The sequence below is a fragment of the Perognathus longimembris genome, chromosome 8 (assembly GCF_023159225.1).
Source record: "Perognathus longimembris pacificus isolate PPM17 chromosome 8, ASM2315922v1, whole genome shotgun sequence".
Lineage (NCBI taxonomy): Eukaryota > Metazoa > Chordata > Mammalia > Rodentia > Heteromyidae > Perognathus > Perognathus longimembris.
The window spans coordinates 11,700,972-11,713,452 of record NC_063168.1 but is presented as its reverse complement, the minus strand read 5'-3'; the positions used below and the strand labels follow the sequence as shown (position 1 = coordinate 11,713,452).

Sequence of the window (12,481 nt, the reverse complement as noted above, 5' to 3'; positions counted from 1 at the left end):
CTCTCTCTCTCTCTCTCTCTCTCTCTCTCTCTCTCTTTAGATTTCTCAATTCAATAAAAACATATATGACCAAGATCAATGGTGTCCCTAAAGGTGTAGACAAAGGACAAGGAGCTGTGGGGTCTCTGAATAGTCTGTTTGTGTATGAGTGTATGTTCTCTCTCTCTCTCTCTCTCTCTCTCTCGCTCTCTTTCTCTCTGGTTATTCTTTAAATAACTGATTTCTGATTGCTGATTGCCTCCTCACTCACAGACAAAATGCTGCCTACTCCAGTCCTCTCCAACATGTCCTGGATGCTGCTATCCTGCCTGATGCTCCTATCTCAAGTGCAAGGTGAGATTTCTCTTCATATACCTGTGAATTCCCTGGGAGTGTTCACAGCCAAAACTAAGAGAATATGTTCCTTCGTGTCCAGTTAGTATTGCAGAAGCCAATCCTCACAAAGGGAAAGCAGCTATAATATTCCTATTGTGTTACTTTTAGTGAGACCATCAGTGTTTTCTTTCATCTGTGAAATGATATAGTTTTTCATTTTGTCCAGACACACTGCTTTATTTTATTTTGGTGTATTGAAGCAGAAAAGTGTGGAAAGTCAGTGTAGAAAAGGTGAATGATCGAAAGTTCAAGTTTAAGAACTGTCATCTCAGAGTGGGATTTGGTGAAAAGAGATACAGGCCACAGTTGAAACAAAACTTTTCCTCCAAAGGGTTAGGTATCATACAGACTCTAGAGTTAATATCCCTCTACACTCAATCCTCACTGCTCATTTAATTCCTTTCTTGTCATTTCCTTTCTTCACCTTAGGTGAGGACTCCCAGAAGGATCTACCTTCTGCTCGCATCAGCTGTCCCAAAGGCTCCCAGGCCTATGGCTCCCACTGCTATGCCTTGTTTAAGGCACCAAAATCCTGGACTAATGCAGATGTGAGTGCTGAGATGTGGGGTTGGGGTTTGACATCGGTACCAGGAATATAAGATCTCAAATTTCAAACTTCACCTTTTCCTTGAAACTCCTATAAATACCTTTGTCTGAATATCCCTGAAGATATACTTACCCTTTTCTAACCTTCTTTATTATTTCCCTTCTTGCATAGTTGGCTTGCCAGAAGCGGCCCTCAGGCCACCTCGTGTCTGTGCTCAGTGGGGCTGAGGCCTCCTTTGTCTCTGCTCTGGTCAAGAACACTGAGATCAGCTACCAGTATGTCTGGATGGGACTCCATGATCCCACGCTGGTGAGATTCCATCATTTCCTCTTTGTTACCTCTCAAGTGGTTGTTCTGCCCCATACTTCTTGCCTGAACTGCAAAAGCCCAGGGATTCTAAAGAACACTACCTGTGGTTGCCATTCGGGATAAAAGAAGCCTCTGTATCTAGAAGAAGAACAAAATTCTGTGAAGGTTTCTAGTATTCAGATAAAAAATGAATGTGCCTGTAGTCAGCTTTAACACTGTCTTCAGGAGAGAATGTTGATAATCTGATTTCTGAAATTCAGGACATCAGGTCATACATACTGCAATCATTCTAAGTGAAGATTTATCTTTATAGGGTAAGACAGTATTTTTGAGGTCCATAGAATACCAAAAAATCATGTATAAGGAGGAACATATTATTTAAAGTGATTTGAAGTTCTTCTGGTAATTGAATGGGACAAGCCAATGGCATTCTGGTAGAGTGTCCCATAAAGGTACAAATCAAATGTGGAGCCATTACTGAAGTGTAAAGAAAGGGTTCAAGAAATAGATTATGCAGGCAAAGGACTGTGCAGGTAGAAGACGAATTACATTCCATCCTTGTGGCCTTGTCTTGTGTATAGGGCGAGGAGCCCAATGGAGATGGCTGGGAGTGGAGTAACTCTGATGTGATGAACTACTTTAACTGGGAAAGGAATCCTTTCATTTACTCTGATCGTGGTTACTGTGGGAGCTTGTCACGAAATTCAGGTAAGAAACCAAGGACCCACTTACAATCATTTTTGATTCCCCCTTTTACCTCCCAGTTCCTGTTCCTCCTGGGCTGACAGTTGCAATGTGGGATTGAATTCTTCCATCTCCTTTTTGTCTTCTTTCTTTGAATCTCCTTTCCTATAAAATGGGACACTGACAAAGACAAGGATGAAACTGTAAAGCCTAAGTCAGTTCTTTTACTGTGTGACAGAAACTCTGATTCTCCCAATATTTCCTTCTTTTATTTTGTCTCTCAAGGATTCCTGAAGTGGAGAGATTATAACTGTGATGTGCAATTACCTTACGTCTGCAAATTCACAGGCTAACCATGTGGGAGTTTGCAGCTGCATTATTGAGAAGCTCATCATAGACAAGAGAGCAAGTATAAAGACACATCTAGGAAGACAATCTTCTTCTCACATCTACATTTGACCCTTCATTCTGACTTGCCTTTTCTTCCCTCTTCCCTTTCCAATATACAATCCTTCTACTTTTGTGGTGGTCTCTTGTCACACAAAACCATATTAAAGAAAAGTATTCACACTTTGGGCTTTTGTTTTGCTTTTGTAGTAAGATTCTATGTAGTAGGGTTAAAGGTTTGGAAGAGAACATGCTGGGAGTTGCCTTTTCCTTGCTCATTCTACTCAGGCCTAAAGGAACAGGCATCCCCATCAGTCCTCACAAGGAGTGTCATATAGTTCTCAGTTATAGACATTGCCATTCCACCCACACACTTACTAGCTGTCCTACTTATGGCATGATATAAGCATTCTTATGGGTGTTTGAGGTCCTTTAAACTGTGCTTCTGGAATTTATTCTCTGAAAAGCAATGTTTCTTCTTTAATTTTCAATCCACATTAGACTGTGACTTCCATAAAATTCAGTGAGATTTTTTTTCTCTAATCTTTCAGGCATAATGTGACACAAGAAGTCTTATATATTGTGTCTCTCTTCCCTTATGCAGTAAAATAAATATAAAGACAATTTAAACCAGCACAGTTTTTGGTTAGTAGTAGGGCTTGAACTCTGGGCCTGGGCACTCTCTCTGACTCTTCAACTCAAAGCTGGCACATTACCACTTGCTCCACAGTGCCCCTTTCGACTAGCACATTTTCTATAGAGTAAGCAGGCAATTAAGATAACAGAGAAAAACCCTTCCCTGATATTTGTATAAGCAATAAGCCCACACAATCATTTCATTTTTGTCTTACCTTGTAAAGTAACATGTTGAAATAAATACAAATCAGGACTATTGAAGTGGTAATTTTTTTTTAATGATGGGTGCTAAATGTGGGGTTACATTTAGAATGGCCAAACTTCTGAAGCTAAAGAAATAAAGAGGCCCAGGATTTACATGTGTTTTGCCTCCTGGGTTTTTTCAGGTCCTCCTAATAAAGGGCAAAAATAATCCCCTCACTGATCTGAAAGGTTTAGAGGAATATCAGTAAGTTGGAAACAAACCAAGACCAGGCTCCATAACACAGATCTAGATTTAGGTAAGCACTACTTATAAGACACTTCTCTGGGTTTGGGGATTTAGCTCAGTGGAAGAGCACTTTCCTAGGAAGTGCAAAGTTCTGAGTACAATCCTCAGCTCTGCAAAATAAATAGAAAAAAGACACTCCTCTTACCTTAGACGAAGTAGTCATTTCACTCTCTTTTTCTTTGCTGTCTTGTGAGCTAAGACATTATTTTGAATTGATGGCCCTGGGACTTTATGTTACACAAATACTGAGATTTTACAAGATTACCACTGTGCTGACCACCAGATAGCCAGGATCAAACATAACAGTGGTGGATATTTGGGGAAATTGTGTGATAAAAATGCATTTAAGTTGGAGCCTGAGGAAAATTCAAATGCATCATGGATATCAATAACTAGGCCATTGAGAAAGTGAAGGGGCTCATTCTCTCACAGCTAGAGCACAGAGTAAACCCAAACTATAACTTAGAAGGATAAATTTATACCCTAAACAAAGGCATTTCTCCTTCATTCTCCTTCACTTACCACTAGTTTAGCAATTAGTGCAAATTTGAAAACCTGTTGAAAAAAATAACTTCAAAACATAGTATGTTTCCTTGGGTCTGGCTCACTTGACTTTATAGGATTACTTCCAAGTCTTCCCATTTCCTTATGAATGGGGACATCTCATTCTTGATGGAAGCATAGAATTCCATAATGTATGTATATACCATATATATGTAATACACATATATAACATATGTATATACTATATATAAACATACACATATATGCCACATACATACATACATACATACATACATACATACATACATACATATATACATATGGACACATCACATTTTCTAGATCTATTCATTTACTGAAGGGCATCTAGATGGGTTCCATGTATTAGCTATGGTAAACAGTGCTACAATAAACATGGTTGTGCTGGAGCTTTAGTATGACCAACATCTGTTGTTATTAAACTTCCTGATTATGGCTGTTCCAATTGGGGTGATATGGAATACCAATATTGTTTTGATTTCAATTTCTTTTATGGCTAGAGATATTGAGCATTTCTTTATGTCTCATTTGGCCATTCACATTTCCTCTTCAGAGAAGTTTCTCTAAAAGTCTCTAGCCCACTTTTTAATGGGGTGGTTGATTCTTTAAAGATTTGTTTTTGAGGAATTTAATTTTTTGAATTTAAATATATTTTAGATATGAGGCCATTGTCTATTGTATTGCTAGTCAACATCTTCTCCCAATTTGTTGGCTTTCTATTTATCTTGATAGTTATGCTGTTTGCCATGCAGGAGCTATGCAGTTTCATGAACTCCCATTTGTCCAAACTTTCTTTGATTTGTTGTATTTCTGGGTATTTTTGTGTTAGAAAAGTTATAGTTTACTTCTATTCCTCATAATCTCAGGAAAGTGTGAATTACAGATAAGCAAGCATTAATTTTACAGTATAGATTTTGGAGCTTTCTTGGTGACTTGAAACAATTTTTCTTATTGTTTTTAAGAAAAATGAAGGATTTTATTTAGTGAGCAAGAAAAATATATGAACAACAGAAATAAAACTGCATGTGAATCTCCAAATGCAAGGCTACAAATCAAAATCACTGGTAAAACAAAGAAAATGTTAACTGGCTATGGGGAAGCCAATAATTTGTGAGCTTGTCAAGATGCCAATAATAACTTTCCATATGTAAATGTAAAAAGAAAAGGGAATAAAATGTGATATGCAATATTTAATGACTATAGAAAAGTTATGTAGCAAATCACGTACAATAGCCATATAAGAAGAGGAAAAAGAGAAATTTATAGAAGGAAAATACTAAGCGATATTGATTATTTATTTTCTAGAGACAGTTTGTATCCTAGATTCCAGAACCTCCAGGAATACTTAGGGAAATAAATAACACAAAATCAAGCTTACATATATTATATTCAAACTACAAACACCAGTGTCAAAGAGATCATCATCAATACAGAAATTAAAAGGGTATCTTACCTAGAGAGAACAAGGACAATTGCTAACTCCAAATTTTCATCAGCAAATGTGAGTAGAAATCAATTATTGAGTATGTTGAAATGAATTTTTAAAAAGCTAAACTACAGTTTTAGAGATCACAACATTATTCTTAAAAAGTGAGAGAATTGCTTTCCTGACAAACAACCTATGAGAGTATGTGTTTCCAGTAGAATTTCCTGTAAGTTAAAGACCTGAGTAAAATGTCAATAATGGTGGTCACATAACTCACAACTATGAAATAAAAGCATTTAAAACATCATGAGAAAAGTAACCATGAAATACCTTATTCTATTTTTAATTGAGTAGAAAAATAATGGTTTCCCTCATTGAGAATAATTAGTATACATCTAGGATATTCCTAGAGGAAGATTATAATAGCTATGTCCATATGAACATGTAAGATGATGCTAAGCAAAATGAACTCCAAATTATGTAAAATGTGGTTTAGCATTGTTGTTATTTTCAACATACCATGTGAAATCATGCCCTTTTTCTTTTGTCTTTCTTTCCTGTGATTTTTACCTCTAATATCACTGTAACTGATTTTAGTACCCTGGATATTATATATACGAGTATTGGAACTGGGGAAGGGAAAGGGAATACCAAAATCAAGAGACAAAGGATAAAAAGACAAACCAATACAGCAGCAATACTTTAAAAAGTATATGGTGTAAGGCAACTGTACAACTCCTTAAGGGGTGGAAGGACATGGGGAGGAGGGAGGCGGGGGAAAATGGAGGAGGAGGTCACAAGTTGGATAAAAAGATGTACTCACTGCCTTACATATGAAACTGTAACCCCTGTGTACATCATTTCAACAATAAAGAAATTTTAAAAAGGAAAAATAATGTTTACCAAAAGAAAAAATACTTACATTCTTTTGGGTGTTTATTCAAACTAAAAAGTAGAAACACCATTATAAATAACAATATGAGTAAGGCAAAATTATATAACAAAGCGTTCACTTTGTGGAAGGGAATCTTAGATTTCAGTACTCTTAGAAGGGTTGACACACATGACCCCATTTTTTTTGCACTTTTGAGACAAGAGCTCATTATGTAGTCAAAGCTGGACTGTAATTTGCTATGAAGCTTAGTGTGGCCTCAAGCTGAAAATCCTCTCACCACTGTTGGGATTATAGGCAGACACCTCCACCAGACATGTAAGGACACCATTTAAAACAACATCTATCTATAATGTATCTATCTATCTATCTATCTATCTATCTATCTATCTATCTATCTATCTATTATGCAAGGAGAGTCTCAAAAGGCTGTATTGGCAGAGGGAGGGCTACTCAGGAAACTGACATGATTTGTGAGTCAGAAACATTTGAAGAAATGAAAGACAGAATAATGGGATGTTAAAATGAAGAGGAAGAAAGGGGGCAGGAAGAAAGACTGGAAGAAAGGCAATGAGGCATCGCCCCCTTTTCTTCTACAGTATGGTGCTGGACAAATCAAGTTTTACTCCACATCTTATCCTGATGGGCACAAAGATCATTCTGCTCCTCATTCTTTTACTCTTATTTCTGCTGCTTTCATTAGCAACCATTTTCATTTTTCTTTGGAAAGAACTCTTCTTACATGACCTACACTGAAGTTGTGGGAACTGGACATGTGGCTGGCAGGGGGAGGAGGGCGAGAACGGCTTGGATTTCACTAACATGCTTGCCAATCTGTTTTGTGGGAAGAGGACTTCATCTGTGACTTTTCTCAGGATATTATAGTAAGAAGCCACTCCTAATGCCAGGATTTCTGTCTGTCATTTTCCCACATAGGCCTGATGATACTTACGCCTTGCCCTTTTCCCCATTCACATGCTGCAGACCTTCTATAGGATTCTGTTATAAAGGACCAATTCCTGCCTAGTTTGACAACACACTTCAGACCAAGCCAGAAGAGAGGTAAGAAACTGTTGCAGGAGGAGAACACCACTAACATCTGCTGCTCTCCTGATATCTGGGAAAAGATATAGGGTGGTTTGTGTATAAGGTTTTAGCATCACTGAAACCTTAGCAGAAACAAAATCTACCTCAGAGTTACAGACTGTAACCTCTACACTTCCAAGACAAGTGTTAGTGAAGTGCTCGAGAGACCCCCAGAGACCAAGACCAATGCAAATAGCAAAAAGGGTGTTTATTGTGAACTAGCTCAGTCCTCCGTGGACTCAGCATGCTGGTGACACTAAGAGAACTTGAGGCTAGGGCTTTCAGCTGTTTTATACATTCTTTAGGGAAGGCAGGGACTTAGCATACATCATAGCAATGTTTAACAAATCAACACACAGCATGGGGAAAATCATAAAACAATGCTAAAACATATTTGGTGCATTTGGTGGGGGGAAGGAATCTAGAAAGGCTTATTGGTCAGATCGAGGGGCCGACGTAATTAAAGTTGATTGGTTTAAGCTATAGGGGTGTCGCAAGGGAGTATGTGCACAGCTGCAGGATTTTTAATTAGATACTGGAAACCACACCTGGGTGGAGGAGTTCTGGAGAAACTCCTGAACTTGTTTTTCTTCTCTGACCAACCCTTAATCAGTTTCAGCCATCTGGTCACTCTGTCCCAGGGCATTTCATGTTCCTTTACTGGAAATTGAGCAGTGGGGGTAGGGTTGGTTTACGGTAAGGACAGGTTTTCTACAAGATGGAGTTGTTCTTGCTTTTCATCTCCCCCCTTCTCTCAGGTACCTTGGGAGCCAATCATGGATCCCTTGGAGTGAGTTCTATGTGTAGGGGTCTATACTGGGCTCGTAATACCATTAATTGCACAGTATTGAGTATTGACCCTGTCTTTTATAAATGCGACAAGATTGTTAATTATACAGGGTCCAATAGTTAGAGCTAGTAAAAGTATAAAGAGGGATCCCAGTAGAGTGGATACCAGGGTCGTCAGCCAAGGGGAATAATTATACCAAGATTCAAACCATCCCTGTTGTTCTCTTTCTCTTCTTTTTGCAAGTCCTTCCTGCACCTTGGCTATTGACTCTCTGATTACTCTGAACGGTTAACATAGAAAGAACATTCTTTCCCCAAAGCTGCACACAATCCTCCCTGCTGAAGGAAAACTAAATCCAAGCCCCTTCTGTTTTGTAGCATATCTTCCACAAGATCCTGTCTCCCAATTCTTCAGTTACTATCTCGTGACATGTGTCCCGCCATCATCCATCAAGGCACTGGGCCATTGGCAGTCCCTGCATTCACGTGATGTCCTTTTTGGTGTATTTTGGAACATCTGGGAGTGCCCGGGGTCCCGGGTCTGGGAGTTCAATGGCCAGAATGCCATCCCTCTTAAGGGCAGCCTCCCTAGCTGTTTTGTCTGCCAGGTTGTTGCCTCTTGCCACTAGATCTTTAGATTTTTGGTGCCCTGGGCAGTGGACAATGGCCAATTTCTTGGGTAGCCAAACGGCAGCGATCAGAACTGATATTTCTTCTTTGTTTTTAATAGTCTTTCCTTCTGCCGTTAGCAGCCCCCTTTCCTTGTAGTAACATCAGGGAGTCCCAAGTCAGGGGCTGATAGCAGAGCAGTCTTAATCTGATCAAATGACTGCTCCATCTCCTCAGTTCAAAGGAACTCCTGTTCTTCTTTGGTGGCTTCATAAAGGGGCTTGGCCAGTTCAGCGAAACCAGGAATACACAGTCTATAGAAACCTGCTGATCCCAAGAATTCCCTCAGGGTAAGTCTGCAACCAATAGTCCATACCCATACCTGCAAGGGTAGGCATTGACTTGGGCTCTGAAGTGCCAGACTTTGAAGTCAGGCCCCACTTTACCACGCGAACCCCACTTTACCACATGAACCTGAGATAAGCAGGCCCATGTGAGCAAACCAAGGACAAGCTTATTAGGGCCCAGCCAGTCAAGAACTCTAACTGCTGGGAATGCTTAACTCTAACCACCCCTAGAATGCCTCCAGCCCTGTGCCTCCAGCCCTGAGCCAATCATGTTTGTACTCGTGTCTGGGTCTTGCTTGCTTGAACACCTGATGGGTGTAACTTTGTTTTTTGCCTTTATAAGCCCTGTGTAATCGCAGCTTGAGGCTTCCTCCTAACCTCTGCTGTGTCGGTGGGGAGGATGAGGCCCGAGTTGCAGCTCGCTTGAATACAGCCTTGCCTTGCTTTTGCATTTCGGAACATCTGAGTCTTGGTGGCCTTCTTGGTGGTCGTTTCGCAACTTGGCACAACAGGCTCCTGATAAAGTTGGTACTCATCTTCTAAGGCTAGAGTTAATACTTGGATGGGGCACCCTCTTGCTTCCAACGCAGAGGTGCCCTCAGGCTGAAAGTGAATTTGAGCTCCTATCTTTGTTAGGAAGTCCCTTGCAATAAGGGGTAGGGGCAGTCTGGAATGACCATGACCGACTGGGATACCTGCCCCACACCTATGTCCACTGTTCTTCAGGTAGTCCATGAATATTGGCTCATTCCAGTAGCTCCTTGTGAAGTACCAGACTTTGAAGTCAGGCCCCATTTTACCACGTGAACCCCATTTTACCACGTGAACCCCATTTTAGAATTGAACCCTGAGCCAATCAGATTTGTACCTGTGTCCTAATCTTGCTTGCTTGAACACCTGATTGTTGTAACCTTGTTCTTTGCCTTCATAAGCCCTGTGTAATCACAGCTCGGGGCTCCCTCCTAACCTCCGCTGTGTCGGTGGGTAGGACGAGGCCCGAGTTGCAGCTCGCTTGAATAAAGCCTTGCCTTGCTTTTGCATTTCAGAATGTCTGAGTCTCGGTGGTCTTCTTGGTGGTGGTTTCACGACTTGGCACAACATTTGGGGTTTCGTCCAGGATAGCCCCAGAAACCCCCGAGACTCCAGACTCCAAAGGTAAGAAAACAGCCTCATTTGTCTTGTGATGTGTCTGTTTGTCTGTTTTGCTTTTGCTTATTTCTTGGAGTTGTCGAAGCAGATGCGCTTACTCGGCAATCCTGGGGAGACTGGGGGATGCCCCAGACTCCCCACCTTTGAAGGGGGACCTCTGGAGCCCCACTTTCAACTTGAGTTCACTCTTTCTGCACCCTTGCAGGAGGTTGTGTGGGTCAACTTGGGAGATCTCCAGTTTTTCTTGTTCTTGTTCTTGCCTATGTTTTTTTTTTTTTTCCTTTTGTATTAATGGTTTTGGTTTCTTTTATTTTGTAGCCTTTTGGACTAAAAATCTGATCAAAGCTATGGGTAACGTTCTATCATGGGGACCTCCATCTAGTCCCCTAGATCTGACTCTAGCTCACTGGAGGGAGATCAAGGAGATAGCTCAAAACCGAGGTGTGGCCCTTAAGGAGGAAAAATGGATTACCCTGTGCAAGTCAGAATGGCCCACCCTTGAGAGAGCTAATTGGCCACCTGAGGGGAGCTTTGACATAGTTAAGATCAGTACTTTACAAAGCCTAATCGAGCCCCTCGTTCAGGCTATATAGACCAGATTCCTTATATAGACACCTGGAGGGAACTAGTTGACAGAGACACTCCAGCTTGGGTTCGGCCTTTCTTACCAACTCCCTCCTCCACTCCTTCCCCTACCCCAATATTCACTCAAAAGACACGGGGTGACAAGAGAGAAACTAAGAGGGGAGAGAAGAAATTATATCCACCTGTCCTTCAGGGAGGAAGCACGGAGGAGGAAATGCTTACCCTACCATACTCCCCACACCAGTTTACTTTCCAAGAGGAGGACTCTGAGGAAGATGTTTCAGCTGTGCCCTCCACCTCGGAGGGCTCCACTCAATCAACTCGCTGGTGCCGAAGAATTACATCTCTTCATAATTCTGTTGCCCTTCTCCTACGCCCTATAAGTCCTGTGGATGCAGATGGTCGACAACAATTCCAATACTGGCCATTTGCTACTAGTGATCTTTACAATTGGTGTGCCCAAAAAGCCCCCTTTTCTGAGAAACCTCAGGACTTAATTCGCTTGTTTGAAACTATACTTTTCACTCACCAGCCCACTTGGGATGATTGTAGTCAGCTTTTACAGGTCCTTTTCACCACTGAGGAGAGAGGTCGTATCCAAGAAGCAGCCCGGAGACCTATCCCCGGCCCCAACGGAGCACCCATCACGGATCCTGCCTTGATTGACACCTATTTTGCTGAGACCTGACCAGCATGGGACTACAATACACCTGAAGGTAGGGAGTGACTCCTTGTCTATTGCCAGCCTCTGCTGGCAGGTCTCAAGGCGGCGGCTCGCCGACCTACTAATAAGGCCAAAGTTTATGATATTAGGCAGGGAAAAAGTGAAAGTCCAGCAGCATACTTGAGCGGCTTGTGGAAGCTTTTAGTCAGTACACCCTGTATGATCTTGAGACCCAGGAATCTGCTCAGATAATTATGTTTGCCTATGTAAGTCAAGCCACACCGGACATAAAGCGAAAGTTGCAGGCTCTAGACAGGCTTGGTGAAAAATCTATTTAGGATCTAGTAGCAGTGGTGGAAAAGGTTTATAATAAGAGAGAAATAGGAGAACAAAGACAGGAAAGGAAGGACAAAGAACGTGGAATCGAGCAAGAAAAGAACAGAGTTGAGGAAATGAGTTTGGATAGAATTTTGGAGCAACAATGCAAGGACCTCAGGGAAATCCTGACCTCTATGCAGGCAGGAAACTTTAGACAGTCCTCCTCTCCAAGTAAGGAGCAGGAGCCCAAACCCCAATCAAGAGTGGGGAAGAATCAGTGTGCCTATTGCAAGGAAGAGGGGCATTGGATCAAAAACTGCCCAGAGCTAGCCAAGAAAAAGGAGGAAAAACATAAAGTAGGATCAAGAGTGTTGTCAACCTTAGAGATGGCTGAGGACAGTGACTGAGGGAGTCAGGGCTCAGATCCCCTCCCTGAGCCCAGGATAACATTGAAAGTGGAGGGGAATCCAGTCATGTTCATGGTAGATACAGGAGCAGAAAATTCAGCATTACTAGCCTCAAGAGGGCCGATGTCCACTAAAACAACATGGGTCCAAGGTGCCATGGGCACTAAACCCTATAAATGGACTACTTGAAGAACAGTGGACTTGGGAGTCATTCCTGACTGCCCCTATCCATGCTTGG

General features: G+C 41.4%; 1 protein-coding gene across 1 annotated transcript; it reads left to right on the top strand.

Annotated features, from left to right (window-relative positions):
* Positions 1-257: 257 nt before the first annotated feature.
* On the top strand, positions 258-2,268 carry LOC125356162 (regenerating islet-derived protein 3-beta-like). Its single transcript, XM_048352518.1, has 5 exons — positions 258-333; positions 805-923; positions 1,094-1,231; positions 1,813-1,939; positions 2,201-2,268. Exons 1-5 carry the CDS (start codon positions 258-260, stop codon positions 2,266-2,268), a joined length of 528 nt encoding a protein of 175 aa, XP_048208475.1.
* Positions 2,269-12,481: the final 10,213 nt, after the last annotated feature.

What these genes read in the sequence shown, in the direction of transcription:
- LOC125356162 (XM_048352518.1), top strand. Translation starts at nt 258, where the DNA reads ATGCTGCCTACTCCAGTCCTCTCCAACATGTCCTGGATGCTGCTATCC. An exon ending in GCTCCTATCTCAAGTGCAAG is followed by an intron (nt 334 to 804) that starts GTGAGATTTCTC and finishes TCTTCACCTTAG; the next exon opens with GTGAGGACTCCCAGAAGGAT. An exon ending in AATCCTGGACTAATGCAGAT is followed by an intron (nt 924 to 1,093) that starts GTGAGTGCTGAG and finishes CTTCTTGCATAG; the next exon opens with TTGGCTTGCCAGAAGCGGCC.